Source organism: Dryobates pubescens, chromosome 2, assembly GCF_014839835.1.
Source record: "Dryobates pubescens isolate bDryPub1 chromosome 2, bDryPub1.pri, whole genome shotgun sequence".
In the NCBI taxonomy this organism is placed as follows: Eukaryota; Metazoa; Chordata; class Aves; order Piciformes; family Picidae; genus Dryobates; species Dryobates pubescens.
The window spans coordinates 35,009,687-35,030,489 of record NC_071613.1 but is presented as its reverse complement, the minus strand read 5'-3'; the positions used below and the strand labels follow the sequence as shown (position 1 = coordinate 35,030,489).

Genomic DNA, 20,803 nt, shown 5'->3' with positions numbered 1-20,803 from the left:
CCCATCAGTGGGGAAGGGAGGGAAATTATTATCCTATTTTCTCCCATCAAACCACAGTCCCCTTTGGCAAAGCTTACAGTTTTCTTCCTTTGGCAGTGGGCAGCTTAAGCTACTCTTGGAAATGCTGCAGCTTGTAAAAGTTACTGAAAACACTGCAATAGGCCAAGACAAAAATGATGAGGGGAGTTCATGGGACATTCAACTGTTACTTAAAAATAAACTAGATGGCTACTGAAGGAAGATTATAGGAAACTGATCAATACTGCAAAAAATATTCATATGTTTTGCCAATAATCTCAGCCTCACTGGGTCACTGCAGGAACCCATGAAAAAATGACAGAAACAGCAGCAGATCTGAAGACATCACACAAACAGATATCAATAACATCGAGACCTTTTCAAACAGCAAGGATATTCCCACCCAAATTCAGAGAGACAGTGCAACATGATGAATGCCTCTGAGTGCATGTCAAGTCCCACTTAAGGCATCTCTCGTATTTCTGACCAAGTTTGACTCCCAGCTCTATGCAACAAAAATGCTTTTTGAAGTGTGTGTTGAAGATACACTTCATAAACATGGACATTAAAAGTTTTTCTACCCTCAAAATAAAGTGCTAAAGTAAACTAATGTGAATGAACAATGTCAACATACGCAAGAGACCATCCATCCCAACTTTTAGCCTTACCCTGGCAGGGAAAAGATTTACTCGAAGACAAGAAGGAAGGAAGTTCATCAAATCATGCTTACCTTGGAGACTTGAAGACATAACTTAGGAATCTGAGTACTGCATAGCTCTCAAGAAACAAAGAAACTCCAGACTTTGTGCCCTGTTTCTCTATTTTCTGCGAGATTCAATGACACTTTACCCTTGAGAGACTAAATAAACTTCTCTTTTCTTTTATTTTACAATCAAGTGTAGATTTTTCCTCATATGCTTTGTTCTTCAAAGAACACACTTTATTCTTCCTGATTCATACTATCTCAAAGTCCTGTTGTTTACAAACAGACAGTTAAAGTGTCTTCTTTATTTGCCTCCCTTTTCTTTATATGGGGGAATTTTTAGGACTGCAATATTATTTGGCAACTGCATTCATAGTTTCTATCACAATGACCTACAGATTGCAATGTCAAGATTCAACTTGCTGGAGAGACAACAATTCTGCGGCCCTCCATATACAAGCCTAAAATTGTGACTGGACATCAGTCCAACCTCCCAAACTCTCATGGCAGTGATAAAATTGGCAGAAAGTCCAGCAACATAAGAATGAATATGCACCCTCAAATTACATTATCAATTAGTGCTACAGTTAGTTTGAATTCCATATTCCCATTCAGATCCATTTTGTTCCAGCTTGATTCATTCCAACCACATAGTAAATGACTTTCCAATATTCTTCTCACAAGCTAGCATAAGAAGGGATATCTTGAGCAATAGTAGCCTAGGACCAAAATTAATTTCTGAGTGCCAGATGACTTGGGAAGAAAAGGTAAACAATAGGTAAAAAGTCTTAACACTGTTCCTGGCATTTAAAATATTTGAAATTTCATTACTGGTTATCCTTTGCTATACTACCACTAGAAGACTGCTTGCATATCACTTCCAATGATCACAGCATCACAGAAGTTGAGAATATTCCACCTATTTTTCCTGATATCCTGGCTACAGGATTCCCATTTTACACAAGGAAATAAAGTAGTGCACAAATTTAGTTACTTCTCTGATGCCACAAAGCAAATCTAATATCATGGAACTGAAATTTCTTGTATATCTACAAAAATAAGGAGCAACTTATTTTACATTGTATGTGGTGGCTATACAAATGTAACTTCCCCCATCAGCTTTAGTCAAAATACAGAGCATTGATAGTTCCTTATGCTAGGATTGTATCCCTCTCAGTAAGTATTTCACATGGAAAGGGAAACAAACTAAAAAATACTCAGTTCCAATTTGGGGTTTATAGTTTCAAAAACTGAAATGCTCCTTCCAAAGTGGGAACTAAACTGAATCATAACTTTAGCTAATAAAGAAAACTATTAAAGCCTTCAACCTTATAAAGACAAATTAACATACATTACAAAACACATTCTACATTAATCACATGAGCACCAGGGAATAAAAAATGAATTTGAATTGCAAGCATTTAAACTGCATCCAACACAAAAGCAGCTCAGAACATTGTAATCTACAATCAAAAGCAGTTTGTTGGAGGAAAAACTTAATAAGCCTTTGCCAACATTACCATGGCCATGGAAGAAAGACAGTATTAACATCAGCTATAACAAAGAATGCCTGGGCAATTTAGTGAGTGAAAAAATCATGACTACCACAAAAATATCAAGCACTGTATCATTATTGCTGTTCTTGTATATATTGTTGGTGGTTAAAGCTTATTCCAGTATACATCAGAGTCACAAAGACTGAAGAATAAATTAAGCTGCTGACAGAACTATTTGTCCTCACCCTTTCAAAGCAGGATACAGATAATTTAACATTCTCAGCCAACAATAGCATGCATCAGCTTCCCAGGAGAATGTTTGCTTACTCAGATGAACAGGGCAACTGTAAATCCCATCTATTGAAGGTTAGCCCAAACCAGCCTGACACAGAGAACTCGCATCAGAATGCAGAAGCTGCCCACATTTCCCAAAGCTTGATGTAAAGCAGGCTACAGCGCAGGGACACAAAACATAAATTACTGTCTTCTAGGCACTGATGGGCTTGCTATATGTAGATGTTAGTTACTAGATAAAGAAAAATTTATTATTCATCATTGATTTTCACTTCTGCAATCTCTTCACAAGTTTAATTTTGTATAATGACAAGGAAGGGAATGAACATTTTCTGAATCATTTTACTTCCTTATTCACAGCTAGTCAAAACAACACAGAGCTGGGACAACTTACAGATTTAGTATTTTATTTCAATGTCCAGTTTATATAAAAAAACCAAACATAAAACACCAAACAAAAACCACAAAAAAGTCACAGTATGGGACACCAGGGTATACGCACATAACAAATTACTGCAATTTGTACATGGTACAGCACATGATCTAGACCACACTCAAAATCCATTTGTTAGTAAGAGTAATAACTGAACTAGTAATCTTGATTTTTTTTACCATCTCAACTATTTAAGCTATTCCTGTTAAAGTCTCTGGAACTGACTATTTGGGATGGAATCCTGGGTAGATTTAAAACAACAATTTTTAACTCTGCTCCACAGAAGACTTCAGTGACCTGAACGTATGGCAAATAAGAGTCACTTTTTTAAGCAAAAATGATAGCATTAATGAGCTGTTAAACATTTCAGTAACACGGAAGTGCCTCACTGTCCTCCACATGCAGGTAATTCAGAGGCTAAACACAATTTTTCCCAAATTCCTGTAGAGAGGCAGATGTGGAGACCTCACTTATTTAAAATATAACCTCAAAACTCTTTTTGGAACCATGACGCTGTTCCTTATTAATTTCTAATTACAGAACAGTTAGTGCTGTTCTCCACTTTTTGCACTTGCCTATCTGCAGAAGGCAATACACACATCCTTCTGGAAATAGTGCAGTGCACCAAATACCTAGCTTAGCTTTTTCTGGAGATAGAGTTATCTTTTATTTTACTACCGATGACCTTCAGCTACATCTGCTAGTACAGCATTCAAGATATACACAATTCCATGTGCCCCAGAGAGCAGGAACAGAAGGACGTTATTTAGATAGATCACCTTTTTAATTTTCTGCAGTCTGTCCTAGTAAAGGCCCAGATCTGGCTTTCTGGCAGAAACGAGACACAGTCAACTGATGCTGTGCACCTTCACCTTTCCCTAACACTATGGTAATGGTTCTTACAGAAGACATTGATAATGGTTCTTAAAGGAGACAGGACTCCCCTGTTACACAGACCCCAAAAGGTTTCTTTAAATCGGAAGTCCCAAAAACTTGACTACTCATACTTTATGAGAAGCAGTTACCAATGCCAGTTACCATGCCAACTCCATGCCAGTTATTTTACAAGAAAAACAATGGTAAGAAATAGGGTATTACTCAACATGGGTTTGGTTTTGGTACATTTTGCTCTGTGTATTTTCTCTCCAAAACCACCCGGTCTAGTTACTTCCACATCATAAGGCTGTAAACAGATTTTACAATTTTTACCCTTAGCTATCTTGCAAAACCTTCCTGAATGTATCCTAAGATATAAAAGCAAAATGCATCTATTTGCATTCCAATGAAATGAAGGAAATCAGCATATCATCACATTTATCCAAACATGGCACAAGCCTTGTGCTCAAAATGGTTGCACATTTAATCACATCTTAATGCTTGAGGCAAAAGGCAGAACATGAGAAGTCCCTTTCTACAATGTATATTCATGCAAAAGAACATCAGGCTTTTTGCTCAACAACATTTACACTGCAATCACATTTAAAAAAAAAAAAAACACACAAAAAAAATCTGAGGCCTGTGAATTCCCACAAGTATACATCATCCTGTTTTCAAGAGTTGAGGCACTTCCTTAAGAGACAGCTAGTCCCCATCCAGCCCAGTTTCACAGGTCACATGCACATCCTCATCCGTTCACTGCCGACTGTTTTTGAATTCCCCTGAGTTACCATATTCGAAATCTCATTTTAATTCTTACATAGGCCACAAAACTCCTGCAAATTTGAATGTATTTTATGCCTGTTTTTTCTCACCATGACTTATGCAGACTTTCATTGTTAATGGGCTATGCCACTACGTCTCTGAAATGACACTGGCATTTCATCTTTGCAGAGCTCAGGAAGTGTCAAAATATCACCGTAATTTGCTGTTAATGGCCCCTCCTTGTAAGCCACCCTGCATACTGCAAATATAATGGGCAAAAACCCCTTCCTCTTACTCCTTTGTTTTTCTCCTACTTGAAAAAGCAGATAGAACTTTAAGTATTTCATTCTAATATCCAGGGATGGAGGTGAGGAGGGGGGCTTTTTTGTCTTTTTATTTTATTATTGTTTTTTACCCCTTTGTTTGGGGTTTTGGTGTTGGGGTTGTTTTGCTGTTGGGGAGGGTGGGGGTGTTTTGTGTTGTTTTGGTTAGTTGGTTTTGGGATTTGTTTGTGTTTTGTTTTTCTGTTTGGTTGGTTCATTTTGTTCTTCCAAAATCACAGGCCCTTCTAAGACATTGATCGCAAGAATTTAGCTGATACAGAAACTAATTCTGAGATAACTGCAACTGGCCTTTCCGGCCCAGACATTAATCTTAAACTCTCACCTCAGAATAAAAAATTACACATGCAAGCCATCATTCAGGAAGACATGTGCCCCTTCCCTTTGCAATAACTATGGAGGTTGGTTGCATTACACCTTTCCTGGGGAGAAAAAGTCATATATGTACCCAATGATAGGTGAGGCTGGTCCTGAACCATGAAAATTTGGAGAAGCTACCATTCATACTCCACATCAAATTAATTGTTACTTCCCCTCTGTATTGTACAACCATGCTTAGGTTTTGTCCAAATTCTTGACTGAAAGGACACATGATTTAAGCTTTTGCAGTTCATAAACTATGTCTGTAGGCATTTCTGGGATGTACATCGCCCATGTGAAACAGAACTTTCTGACTGAAGAACACAGGGAAGCCCCTAAGAAGCAAACACATTTTTTGGCATCTTAAGGGTTTGAATTTCAGTGTTCCAAGGTGACCCTACTGTGGAAGAAGTTGAGGTGGCAATGGCACTTCAAGTGCTATGTCCTGAGTCAGTAAAATATTCTCATGTATGTGTGCATATATATACACACAGATATGTTATCTCATTAAAAAGATACAAAAATACCAAACCCTTCAATTCCAAGTCAATTCTAGCTGAATCTTTCAATTTCAAGTCAAATACAAATGGTGAGTGCAAAACACAGCAAAACTGTTACCACATTTAAGATTTCACATCAGAATAATGGCAAAATTAATACATTTACTTCAGGGTCAAACTTTCACATATTGTGTCTTGATCTCACAGAGATTTCCTTCAAAAAAAATCAAAATACACCTCTGTTGGAATTAAAATACATACTCACAGCTATCCAGGACACCCTTCCAAAGAAGCTATTTATTGCTTGCTCTAAGGTCACGTTTACTAAAGTCATGTTTAGGGCACATTTGTAACTACTTTAATGAAAGACATCATGATGGGAAATCCAAGTCACTGATGCAAACTTGAGAATATTTATATATTCTTTAATGCAGCACAAAGTATTATCAAAACTGAAATGGAATCTAAGTCATTTAAGAATTGGAAATACGGGAATCTTCATCCTTTTTGCGTAAATTACCTCTTCTACTCACTATTGCAATCAATAATACTGCCAATTTAAAGTGAAGAAATGTCAGATCATTGCAGCTTCTTTCAAGAAAGACACTGAATAAAGGAGACTGAAAATTCTGAATTGAATAGGACTTTCAGTGGCTCTTGAAGAGCACTCTTTTTTAAGGGATAACAGCATGTCAACAAAGAACGGAAATCTGTTTTAAAAAAACCAACAAACAAAAAGCTATTTGTTTTAAATATTTATGATCCTGGTCTGCTTTATAGTCAAACACAAACAGTATCATGCTCACCATGATGACAAATGTGACACCTGAGGATAGGAACATCAATTGAGACTGCCATGAAATCCTACCTACACTGATAGTTTAGAGATGGAACACAGTGGAGGAACTGTTGAGAGGATCACAAAGCAATTAAAAGCTGAAGGGAGATGGGAGGAGGGAGTAAATTTCTGCATTTCTGAAGGAAAGTCTAAAAAATGGGGACAGATGCAGTGTACTAACTCCTCATCCACTCTGGGGGATTCTCTGTCCAAAGCTGTCCTCCTTTCACTCTACCTCTGAGTCTTTTCTTGCTGTGATGCTGCCACTTAGTGACAGAAAGTGCTCTAGTTCAAACCAGAGACTGTTTTGTCACATAAACATCTTGTAAACAAGTGCAGGTAATTCCCTACACTCCTAATTCTGCCTTCCAGAACCATGAATAGAAAAATACTGTAGCATACTTATAATAGCTCTGCTCCAAAATATGAACTTAATTTTGGTTTGAGAAATTGCAGGGTTTTGCAGAAATCTCAGTGACATGGCAAAAGTGCAAATTTGCTCATTCAGTATGGTTTTTGGTTTTCAGACATTATTTCTCCATTTATTAGTTCCATTACATAAATTTAATTACTGAATGTTATTAAGCGCAAATAATTCTTTAGTTCACGTTTTAACAACAGCCTTGCTAGGCATGAATGTGTACCTGTGCTGAGGAGGGTGTTTTCAATTGACTGTGCAGACCAGCTGCATTGTTTCTCAAAAGTAACACTTCACCTCAAAAACAAGGAATTCCTAATGTGTTCTTGGGCATTACATAATGACTAATTCACACATGCAGAGAGACTCTTTCATATCCTCTTTTTTTTCTGCCTGGTCTCCTCCTCTCCCCTGTCAAATAAAGGTGCTAAGGCCAAGAAAGCATCATCAAGAATCAAAGGAAGCCAATCAAAAATACAGCAAATTGGCAGAGCGATGATACTCTGAAAGATAAAGAAAAAAGGCTTCAGACCTTTAGAGCCCTGGTTACCTTTCTAGGATGCTCAGACGAATGGGCATCACGATAACGAATCACTACCGAAAGGATTTCTGTTCAGAGGGATTACTAGATCCACCTTTTATAACTACCACCATCTGGTTCCACCATTCTTTCCCACCATCCAAACCGTTTACTTGCTTGAAATGATGAGAAAGTAAAAGAAAGACAAACAGAGCCTTATGCAGAACTTTCATTACCGAGTAGTAGAAGATTCATTATAAGGGGGGTTTACCGCCAGCTGTGTGGTCACATTGAAGACTGTTTGGGAAAACAGTATGCTACTGTAGAATTCAACAAATAATTTAGAAGGATTTTCACTTGCTTTCAAGCTCTGAGTCTTGAAAATATCGATTTAAGATGAAATTCTGATTTCTTCACTTCTGTATTTTCTACAAAGTTTCCACATATTTATATGCATACAATAAATTATTGTAACACACATTCTTCATTCCACACAGGTACAGATTTTTTTTTCTAAAGCAATCAAAATGAAAAATTTGAGTGCAGTTCTACAAAGAATTACAAATTAACATAAATCTGCATTATTTATCAAATCTGATTCTATAAACAGACAGTGTTTATATTTTAGTTATAGATCAAGGAGCAGGATATAATCAATCAAGGTATAGCATTTAAAATCACTGACCTAGAGCCACTCCTAATCCAGCACTGCTCCCCTCACCTGCCTGATTTTACAGTTCAGGAAGGACCAAGCCCTACTCCCTGTGCTCTGCTTGAGCTGTAGATGCCCTTTGCCGCTTGTGACTCCTGTACAGCACTGCAGGGATGAACATGGAGTTGTCCCTTTGTCATCTAGTTCATGTTTTTCCCTTTTCACTTCATATGTTGCACAACTTTTCACATACTTGCCATGCACAGTTTGAATAATCTTCTCATGGAGCTGCCCAGCAGAAAAGGATCTGGGAGTGTTGGCTGACAGCCAGCTGAACATGAGTCAGTAGTGTGCTCAGGTAGGCAAGACCGGCAACTGCACCCTGGCCTCTATCAGGTGTATTTTGGCCAGCAGAACCAGTGTTCAGGTTTGAGCCCCAGGAACTCTGAGAATATCACCAGTGCAGGGGACACAAGAGCCAAAATAAATGGCATGCAATTTTTTTGTTATTAAATTTCTGTAAGCTTTACATGGTCTAAACAGGAAAATATATTTACTTTTCACAGTATCACCAAGGTTGGAAGAGACCTCAAAGATCATCAAGTCCAACCTATCACCCAAGACCGCATGACTAGACCATGGCACCAAGTGCCACGTCCAATCCCCTCTTTTCAATTTCTTCAGAGTGTTGTGCTCCTCTGTTTTCTTTCCTCCCTTACTTTAATATAAGGGCTAAAGATGTAACTTCTTGACACGAAAGCAAAGATTCTCATGTAGCTATTACACTAGTTTTTCAACAAATGGTAACAGATGGCAATGCTGCTTCTGAGCCACCCTGCATTTATGAAATTCTCTTCGTAATTCATCTCCCTGCATGACTCACCTGACAAACTTCCCCAAAAGGTAAAAAATCGTAAGTTAAATACACTTTCACATCCTCCCAGAACAACTTTTATGAATAAAGACAGACAGAAATGCTTCGTCTACTACCTTGTTGAAGACAGCACAGAAGGAAACCTTGTGACACTAAGATGAACCTGGCAAGATGTTGTGGCTGCCTACATTGACAAAATACCATTTTGACATATAGACTAGGAATAGATTAAGTAATAACTAATTCAAATAAGTCACTTTTCACTTAAGATACTGGTTCAAATCCAAGAGAGATGTTTTTGGATGTTATGTGACTGCAGTAAGTTTGAGGCTTCATTTCTCAGAAGACAAACAGGTAAAACTAGCACACCTCCCCAGCCATTCTCAGAAAGAGACAGTAGTAACAAACAGGACAATAAAATAGGATTATTGTCTGGTTAGTGACAAGAGTTACTTTCTGATTCAAGAATTTGCCACTAGTATCATACACACCTGGACTTCCTTTATCCTGTCTTGACTCTTTAACCAGGACTTTTCCAACAGTACCTTTAAGAACACACCACGCTTGCCTTTCATAGCGATGAAACCCTCCTTCAGGACTGGAAGTTTCACCAGCTTAAATAAACACCAGATATTGAAAGCTATTGTTCTAACCTGAAAAGTTGCCTCATTATACATCAGCCTCATGTTAGTTCATGTTCTAGATATTTTTGAATATGTCAACTGGTCATAAATGTAACATTACCTAATGAGCAATTCAATGCTGTTAAACAAGAGAACCAGTTACCACTGCACAAACAAATTCTGAAGTTGAACAGTGATAACTCATGAACTGGAAAACACTATCTAGTATGGGAGAGTGTTACTTCTTATCAATTAGGATGAAGCACGTGTGAGCTTTTAAACCCTGCTAAAACAAGTAACAGAAGTTACTGCAGAGATGCTTATGGCTAGCTGTAGTACAGAAGATACTCAACAGTCAATTATTCCATAGTTTATTTTAAAGCTCATCTATTCTCTACTAGATTAGCCCCATTTGAGAGGGCACAAAATGCAACCTCACAAACTCTATACAGATGGTAAAAGCACCATATGACAGAAAGGATGGACAAACCCAGATACTGTAGGAAGTCCTTTGTATCTTACAGCACAACAGCATTTAAATATACTTAGCAAAAATAATAAAAGCAATCTTTTTATTTTGTCTGAAATGTTAAAACCAAGCTGTTGCAAATGCATGTGTCTGTCCCTTAAAACATTTTACACTTCTACCACAGGAGATATCCACTAATGCGGGAATTGCTTTCTGATTATGGGAATTTTTGTTGAATTTACATTTTATGGGAAAAGTAATTAATTAAATTTTTACTGTGAACAATTTCTTGAAAATAAACAAAAAACCCCCTGGGTCTGAATACCAATTTTTCCTCTGTTTGGGGTTTGTTTTTTCCTTTTTTTTTTTTTCCTAGTAAAAATAGTTGCTCTGTTTTTTTTCCTTTGTAGCAGTGTTCTGAGTAAACTGAACAACTAATTATCTGCAATGGAAGACACACAAAGTTTTACCAAGTATCTTTTTATTGCTCAGCTGCTGTTTTCCAGAAACATCCCAGTATAGCACCTGGCCCTTTTCTTCATACATAGAACATACATAGAATAAACCAGGTTGGAAGAGACCTTCAAGATCATCGTGTCCAACCCATCAACCAATCCAACACCACCCAAACAACTAATCCATGGCACCAGCATTAAGCAAATAAGCATTTCATGAAGTCTAAAGAATCATAGCAAGTAATACACATTTTAATTAATAATCTGATCTTAAATTAATGTTGCTCTCTGCTTTTCAGAAGGCCTGCTTTTCAGAGTCCAGCTGTACTAACACTCATCATTGGTGAACTGTATCTATTCAATTAAATCCACCACTGAAACATGGCAATGTTGCATATTTATGTCTTGCTGAGGTGCTACCATGCTGTTAGAAGTGTCCGAGAAATCTGGACAGTGTTTTCCTTGTAAAATGCAGGGGATTGTTCATTTCTTACATGAGGTAATGTGATAATTTCCTTAAATTACCTGTACTGCAGAGCTAACGTTTCAGCCCATCAGTAAGGGTGTTTCTACTGAGTTTTAATAAAAACTGGCATCTCTCACACTGATCATCTCTTTATCTTGTCACAGGTTTTTCCCAGTAACTTAGAACTCTGAGTTCTAAAGAGCTTCTATTAACAGCACAGAGCAATACCAGTGTCCCAAAAATAGAATTCAAGCCCAATTATTACTCAGATTTTTTAATATTTTTTTTACTGGCAGCTCTTCAGACAGCAATAAAATGAAATGCAGATAAATGTTTTCCCCTGTTCACTTTGTAAAAGTGGCAGTCATGCAGGAGATTTTCAAAACTGAAGAAACAGGATTATAAAAACACAAAATTAACCCTGGGCCTTTGGGCATACAGAATACTTACAGCTATAAGTTATTTTTTAGTGTGATAGATTTCTTAACTGAGTGTGGAATTCTGGAAGCTGTTTCAAATTTTCCCTATTCTAATATAGCAGTTCTCATCACAAACAAAACAACTTAGCTTTCAGTTCAAAATATAAACTACTTCACACATGTTTCTCAGCTCATGCTAAGCTGTTGTATAACTAGGGTGTACACAGCCCTGATCCAAGCAGGACAGGGCAGGCTGCTCTACCATCACACCATTTAACAAGGCAGAGGCTGCAATCAGAGCTCCCACATTTCTATTAACACCAGAAGTGTGCTCTCAGACCACATCCCTGGTTCCCATAACGCACTGCACAGATCATTCCCCACAGACTTTTCTGTAGCTGTTCTTGACATCAGCAGTGCTTTATGAAGTGAGTAGTCACAAACATGAAACCCAGAACTGCCAGTAATTAGTTGCATGGTGTAACAGTCATTTATGTGGATCAGTACTGGCATATACTTCAGCAGGTATACATCTGCACAGGAAAATGGAAGTCTTATTTCTCCCGTGCAAGTCAATTTGAGAAGTGGCTCTGTTATTCTCAAATACTGTGATAGGGCCAGAAAGGGCACAATTTCAAACTTAGCAGAATTAAAAGCAAATAAATGTTGGGCGGGGGGAATATGTGCACAAAGCTGTGTTTTATATCTCTGATGTTAAACTGTATTTTAAACACACACTGTAGGTGTTTCTTACTTATCAAACTGGGTTTTAAAACAGGACATATCTGACAGTATTATATGTTTTCCTCACACATGCCAGAAGATAATGTGTACCTTGATTTCATAAAATGGACCTGAACTCATATTTAATCAAAACAATTGCCAAGTATAAGCTGTGAAGACAGAAGCAAAACATGAGAAAGCAAAGTAATTATACATGTGCTAAATGCAAGAAAAATTAAATGACTGCAGGGCAGATCTGACATCTGCACTAGCAGCAGTGCTACAGATCATTAGTTATAGGCATTTCACATCAAGTGCTAGAGAAGATAATTTAAGCAATGATGACACTACCTCCTTCCCATCTCTTGCCCTAGTGACATTCTTTTTTCCATTATAGGGGTCACTTCTTCCAAGAATGACCTCTTAGAGATTTCACATGTTAATATTTGTGCAAACAAACTGCACTTACATAAATTATTTTAAATAAACCCCCATCAATTTAATGTTAAAATACATTTCTATTGGATGGTATCTCAAAACAGCAGCTACATGCAAAGTTGTAACAACTGAGTTAAATTTTAAATCCCTGATGAATTTTAATATTGTGTCCTTTTAAGATATAAATAATTTAGCATTTCTGGTAGCTAAAACTTAAACTGTTTTTTCCATTTAGGTTGCAATTAAAATAACAATCTATACCTGTGTCTGTAGTACCACACAGCCTCGATTTCTTAGGAACCATGTTTCTTCCAAACTATAAAGAATTGTCAAAAATGTCATTCAGAAAACTATTTCTGATGGTGTATGGGAGGCTGCCCTGCATTTGTTTTGTAATTCCAGATGCTAAGTTGTTTTTTAAAAGTAAGTATATAAACATGCATGCATGAGTTAACATGCAGTTTCTGAAGTTGACCTGAGGACACTGCTGAGAGATGAGTCCCATTAGGCAGATGCTCTGTCAGAACCCTAGCTGGTATCTAAATTACCGTATAGTCTGAGATGCAAAATGAAAACCAAACTGCTCATTTCCCACCCCGCAGTGAGGTAATTTTTTACGTGGACATTGCTGCCACCGCATGGCTGAACATCTGAACTGCTCCTAGGCTTTGCACCTTGCAGCTAGCTAATCTATTCAACACGCTTGTACAATAGTACCATAGTATCAGTCAGGGTTGGAAGGGACCACAAGGATCATCTAGTTCCAACCCCCCTGCCATGGGCAGGGACACCCCACACTAGATCAGGCTGGCCAGAGCCTCATCCAGCCTGGTCTTAAACACCTCCCTGGACAGTGCCCCAACCACCTCCCTGGACAACCCCTACCAGGGCTTCACCACTCTCATGGTGAAGAACTTGCTCCTCACATCCAGCCTGAATCTCCCCACCTCCAGCTTCATTTCATTCCCCCTAGTCCTATCACTACCTGATATCCTGAGAAGTCCCTCCCCAGCCTTCTTGTAGGCTCCCTTCAGATACTGCAAGGCCACAATTAGGTCACCTCTGAGCCTTCTCTTCTCCAGACTGAACAGCCCCAACTCCTTCAGTCTGTCCTCATAGAAGAGGTGCTCCAGCCCTCTGATCATCCTCGTGGCCCTACTCTGGACACGCTCCAGCACGTCTATATCCCCCTTGCACAAGCCAATTCCAGCTTTCCTCCCTCAAAGCCCCACCGTTGCAAGTGATTTCCCAAATTACTTCCACCAGAAGACTGAAAAGAACTTAAAGCATTGGGATCCTGCTGATAGTAACTTCAAGTAAAAGCCACCAGCTGCAGGAACATTACAGTCTTGTAGAATTACACCAAAAATACATTCACAAAACACACAGAAAATCTTGCAAGTGCCAGTCCGGTAAGACGAAGCCTAACTGATATGCCAACAAAGGCTGATCCTCAAAATAAGCCCCTGAAAGCCTGCTTTTAGAAAGCTGGACTCAGCTCACTACTTCATCACCTGCAGAGGTTCAGCAATCTCCGAGCAAGTTAAGTCTTCAGAGAAAGGGAACTCTGTAATTTCTCACACACAATAAGCAGGAGTCTGCATTTGTTCCTGTTTATGAGCTCTTATGAACAGCAGCTTGCTTCATTCTTAAGTTTTAAAATACTTGCCTATTAAGCTTCTTAAGAATTTATTTATTTATTCAGTTCTGATGCACATCACCTGGTAAGCTGCCTTACACAAGCACCAAAGGCATCACAGAAATACCATCAAATACCATAGCTTGGGTTTAATTCCATTACCTGTGGGATAAGGCTCCACTTGTCTGAACAACTCAGCAGTACTCTCACAGAGTTTGGACCTGACCCTTCCATACATTTCAAAAACTAAGTAGTTCTCAATAAATATCATTTATATAGATGATCAGTGGAGATATTAATTCTGCAGTTTATGAACCTATATGCTAGTTGATCACTTTTTGTTTGCACAGCAATTTCACTTGTAGCTTTCTAAAAGGGACTGGGAAAAAATTTGTTATGTACGATGACAAGTAATTTGGCAAGGCCAGAAAGGAAGTCAAAATGCCCCAGGGCTTACTGGAGAAAGCTAGGCTGCAAAAGTCATTCATTCATTCATTTGAAAGGCTGTGTAAGAGAATGGCTTAGTCAGTCAGTCAACCAAAATGTAAGGTAACCAAACAGTCTCTGCTTTTTCTTGCACACCAGTCCAGAAAAAGATGCAAATATACTCACCTTTTTGGCTCTTTGTGCTATATTAGGTGTTCTAGTGAGAAGCTTTTCAATCAGGTATTCTCTATTCTGAAAAACCAATATTCAGTAAGTTAAAAATCAATAAAAAAGAAATTTCTTGTATATTTTAAGGCAGAGCAAAATTTACTCATAGGGTTAAACGTTTTACCTTGGCTTTCTGGAAAAATTTGCATTTTAAAAGTTCTGCTGCTGTGGGCCTGAAAGATCAATAATAAATTAGAACAGGAAACAAAGACCCCTCTCAGCGAATGCAGTACAAGATGTTAGCTAAATGGTACGTTTCTAATACTTTTGACTTAGTACCGTAAGAATGCAGAAAGAATGGTAACAGCTACTGAATTAATTCACCACACATTAAAAAATTAAGCTTCTGTATGGCAAAAATACCAATAAAGTGAACAAGCAAACAATACCACCACCAAATAACTACACCAAAAAAACCATACACAGAGAGACAAGAAAACCACCACAACAAAAAATTGTCTTTAAGTTGCCACTTTCCCCCTTTTTCTTTCAACACAAATGCATTTTACCCTTAAAGCAAACACAGAACAAGAAAATAGTCAGGTATCATGTTCTTCCCCAACTGCCTCTACAAATATAATTGAACTTGGCTCCACAACAATAAAAGAACAATTACATTTTCTAAACAGTGGCATCAATACCTGCTACCATCATTCTTTTACTCCATTGGTGTCAGTAGGTTGATTCCAAGAGGCAGATTTGTTTCCCCTGCCTTCAGAGATCTAAAAAGCTACTTGTCTAGCCAAAGCCAGATTTTTTGTACCAAAGCAGACTGGAGAGAGGTAAAGCATCTCTCAGGATGAAATAAAATCTTCCCAGTTCTTTTCATCCTTTCCATTAGGAGCTCATACCACTATTCAAGACTAATTTTCACACAGCTAAATACAAGGGAGGCAAAATCTCCGAGATTCATCATTGCATCTCTAGGAAAAAAATTAAAGAAGCAAAAGCCCATTTAGAGCTTGGACTGGCCACTGCTGTGAAGGACAACAAGAAATACTTTTATAAATATATTAATGGCAAAAGGAGGGGCAAGGACAAGATGAGGAAAAGGCAGAGGTACTTAACACCTTCTTTGCCTCAATTTTTAATAGCAGGATAGGTTGTCTTACGGACAATTGGCCTCCTGAGCTGGCAGATGGAGTCAGGGAACAGCATAGTTCCCCTGTAATCCAGGAGGAAGCAGTTGGAGACCTGCTTAGCCACTTGGATCCCCACAAGTCCATGGGACTGGATGGGATCCATCCTAGGGTGCCAAGAGAGCTGGCAGATGAGCTCAACAAGCCACTCTCCATCATTTTTCAACAGTCCTGGCTCACTGGAGAGGTCCCAGAAGACTGGACGTTGGCCAACGTGATGCCCATCCACAAGAAGGGCCAGAAGGAGGAGCCAGGGAATTACAGACCTGTCAGCCTGACCTCAGTGCCAGGCAAGATTATGGATTAAGGTCATCTTGAGTGCAATCACACAGCACTTACAGGGTGGCCAAGGGATCAGGCCCAGCCAGCATGGATTTAGGAAGGGCAGGTCCTGCCTCACCAACCTGATCGCCTTCTATGATCAGGTGACTGCCTGATGGATGTGAGGAAGGCTGTGGATGTAGTCTACCTGGACTTCAGCAAGGCCTTTGATACTGTCCCCCACAGCAAACTCCTGGCCAAGCTGTCAGCCCGTGGCTTGGACAGCAGCACTCTGTGCTGGGTTAGGTACTGGCTGGAGGTCCAAGCCCAGAGGATGGTGGTGAATGGTGCCACATCCAGCTGGCAGCCAGTCACTAGTGGTGTCCCCGAGGGATCACTGCTGGGCCCAATCCTGTTCAATATCTTTACTGATGATCTGGACAAGCGGATTGAGTCCATCATCAGTAAATTTGCAGATGACACCAAGCTGGGGGCAGTTGTTGATCTGTTAGAGGATAGGAGAGCTCTGCAGAGAGACCTTGACAGGCTGGACAGATGGGCACAGTCCAATGGCATGAGATTTAACACATCTGAGTGCCGGGCTCTGCACATTGGCCACAACAACCCTATGCAGTGCTACAGGCTGGGGTCAGGGTGGCTGGAGAGCAGCCAGGCAGAGAGAGACCTGGGGGTACTGGTTCATGGTAGGCTGAACATGAGCCAGCAGTGTGCCCAGGTGGCCAAGAAGGCCAATGGCATCCTGGCCTGTATCAGGAATAGTGTGGCCAGCAGGAGCGGGGAAGTCATTCTGCCCCTGTACTCAGCACTGGTCAGGCCACACCTTGAGTACTGTGTCCAGTTCTGGGCCCCTCAGTTTAGGAAAGAGGTGGAATTGTTGGACTGTGTCCAGAGAAGGACAACAAAGCTGGTGAAGGGTTTGGAGCACAAGCCCTATGAGGAGAGGCTGAGGGAGCTGGGATTGCTTACCCTGGAGAAGAGGAGGCTCAGGGGAGACCTTATTGCTCTCTACAACTACCTGAAGGGAGGTTGTAGCCAGGTGGGGGTTGGTCTCTTCTCCCAGGCAACCAGCACCAGAACAGGAGGACACAGTCTCAAGCTGCACCAGGGAAGGTTTAAGCTGGAGGTTAGGAAGAAGTTCTTCCCAGAAAAAGTGATTGGCCATTGGAATGTGCTGCCCAGGGAGGTGGTAGAGTCACCATGACTGGAGGTGTTTAAGAAGAGACTGGATGAGGCACTTGGTGCCATGGTTTTGTTGATTACATGGTGTTGGGTGATAGGTTGGACTTGATGATCTCAAAGGTCTTTTCCAACCTGGTTAATTCTGTTCTATTCTATTCTAAATTAAGAGAAGAAATATATGAATATTTTTAATCTGGATTAATGCAAGACATTGGATAGAGCACAAACTGGGTAGGACAGAGGAAAACTTCTATTTAGAAAATCTCAGTCTCAAAAAAACTCAACCCCCCAAAATCTGAAGTAGTTTATTTCTCTGTCAACACATCTGAAAAGCAAGTGGAGAAAAGAGAAGTAATATGTATGCATGTACCTGTGAAAGAGAAGTAGGGTGTATGTATATATCAGTTCACTACCCCTAGAAATAATAAAACAACTCCTGACATTAAAAAAAAAGTATCCATTTAGACACAGGCAGTAGCTGCACACAGCACTTATTTTTCTCTCACTCCAAAGCACCACACTCTAGAAAACTTCCTATCAGTGATACTGTGAAGACCATATAAACCCTGAATGAGCAAGAATGAAGGAGAATACTTGAAAATAAAAGAACATTTTAAAAAATCTGTTTCTGTGTCAAAGTTTTGAAGTTCTGCCTCAAATTAACTCTTAAGAGGAGTTTCAGTGACCCGGTACCATCACATTTCATAACAAGGATATGCATGGTTAAAAGCTAGATTCTTAGCTTTTATCCAAATTAGTGTTCTACATGTTCTACAGTCCTCTACCATTAATTATGCCAGACACTTCTGAATTGGTCTGGACATGGTTTCTGGGCCTCTTTTCCACACAGCCACAGCAATTAATTGCAGCTGAGGACTGTAAGCATTATCCTTGGCACTGGGGAGTGTGAAATTCCCACACACAGATTCCCAAAAGAAAAACATTGTGATCTGAGACAGCAGTGCAATGCCAGTCTTCGAATTTAACACAAAGAGCCAGCACTTTTCTCACAACTGACATAATGATTGGTATGAAGGTATCTGTGTGCTTGGGAGAAACATAAAAAACAGATGAATTAACAACAAATTGCTACCCAGTTAGAGTAACTGGCAAACAGATCTAACCACCTATCCACTGATCCAACTGCTGAATTCAAAAGAATCCTGAGTATAAAGATCTTGCATGTGTTTAAATATCAATATAATGATCTAGTGTAATTGGTTTAAATACTAGTGTCAGAATTACATATCAGGTAACTCAAGTATTATGTATTTAAAGAGAGAAGAAAAATTATTTTAATTATTTACTTCTCATGCTTTCATATAGTTTAATTTTGCCCTGAAAATTTCTGAACGCTTCAAACTAAAAGAAGTTTGATTATCCAGAACACATTTCACTCTCCTCTGTAAGGAATTAAACTGCAGTTCTAAGCTTTATGCACCAGGACTGTGTACTGTGACCATCAACTATAAAGGGTTGGGGAAAATTAACACAGTACAGAAATGGTCCTTTGGTGAAAAGCATTATTTGAAAGATTTCAAGAATAAAGATATTGCCACATAATCTTTTCTCTTCATCATACTTATTCTCTAGTATTGCTGCTGTCAACTTCAACTTGAGTTCCTACAGCAGTGTCCTGGACTTAGCTAGTGTGACATCAGTGAAGTACACCCCATAAAAGACCCATAGAGTACTCAATTTGTATTGCTTTCTCAGAAGAAACTTCCTTAGGAAATCATGCTAATTACAATGCATTTTTTCCAATTCCTTAACAAAAGAAACCTACAAAAATGGGTATGCATAAAAACAAATGAACGACAAATAAATTCATCATTATGGAAGAGGTATTTAATATTTCCACTATCTTGGCTACCCTATTCACAAAACAGCAGAAAGAGCAAATCACAAAGATACTAAGACATGCAATTACCTATATAAACACAAGGAACACTCTAACTTTATAGTCAAGACTCTAACTTTATAGTAAAAACCCAAACATCTTTGTAAGCATTTTCTCTAGAAATAAGTATTTTTGTAAGTATTTTCTCTAGAAAGATATTTTCTCTAGAAATATCAAAGTTAAATGCAATACTAATCTTATGCCACAAAATAGGAAAAGTCAGCCTAACGTTACTTACTTGTTTATAATAGAGCCAGACAGATTGGTATGTTTAGTTACCAACAGAGAAATGAGGATGTAGAGCAAGGGCTTCTGTTTGATCAGTTTAATTCAACAGTATATTTAAGTATACATAAATTAGGCTAACAACTTAGAAGAAAACTTAAGCAACAATTAAGAGGCAATTTCTTCAACCCAGATGAAGACAGCTGATGGCTGCTATTTGCAAAATTCAAATCACACACTTAAAGATGATATTCAAACACTTTTAAGTAGTCTGTATATTTAAAAATATTTCCACTGTACATAGCAATAATGACCTACCTTTTGGAAGGATCTTTTTGAAGGCATAATGAAATTAATTTTCTAAAGGATTTGCCATACTTTTTCATCATCTCCTTGTCCTCTACACCTGTCTCTAAAGTGGGAGGATCATTTTGAAGTGTCAGCATTAACACCTACAGTTAACCCAAAAAAGAGAGACTGTAAGCCTAATCAATTAAAAATATGGAGCCATTAAAAGAGAAAAAATATTCCACAGAATACACATATTTAGGTATCTTGAGTTGCTATTGAAGTAGTGCTAACTATCTATCTAGTGCTAACTACCTAGCAACATTTATAATATAGAAAACAGTATTAAGCAATGCAAAGTGATTGTTACTTTCATAGGAGGGTATTTGTGATAAGGTGCTGCTCCTGTTGCTAACTCAATGGCTGTTATCCCAAAACTCCACATATCAGCCTTGAAGTCGTAACCTCGCACCTGGAATAAAACCAGATATGAAAACCAAGATGGTGATATCTCAAGTTCCAAATATTAAAGATTGAGGGCATTTTAATTTTTAATTTTTTTTTTTAAATTCTAGCAATACCTGCTCCATTACTTCAGGGGCCATCCAACAGGGAGTACCAACAAATGTTTTCCTTACTTTGTTGCGAGTGACATCACCTCCCGTTGCTAAAAATGCACTAACGCCAAAATCTGGAAAGGGAGGGGGAAAAATGAAAATCTGTTAAACTGACAATAGCAAAGGAAAAGTTTTACACTTCAGAAACAAAGTCAATTCATAAAGATCTATTTATAGAAAATGCCCATTGCAGAGCTTA

The 20,803-nt window shown here is 38.7% G+C and overlaps 1 protein-coding gene across 1 annotated transcript in view; it reads right to left on the bottom strand.

Annotated features, from left to right (window-relative positions):
- Positions 1-20,803, bottom strand: part of STK39 (serine/threonine kinase 39) — a 105,417-nt gene that overhangs the window by 49,732 nt on the left and 34,882 nt on the right. Inside the window, exons 6-10 of the mRNA XM_054174849.1 lie at positions 20,569-20,678; positions 20,358-20,459; positions 20,018-20,151; positions 15,099-15,147; positions 14,933-14,998 (exon numbers count right to left, since the gene is read on the bottom strand). Of these exons, the coding sequence (XP_054030824.1) occupies positions 14,933-14,998; positions 15,099-15,147; positions 20,018-20,151; positions 20,358-20,459; positions 20,569-20,678 (461 nt within the window). The remainder of the gene's footprint in view (positions 1-14,932; positions 14,999-15,098; positions 15,148-20,017; positions 20,152-20,357; positions 20,460-20,568; positions 20,679-20,803) is intronic.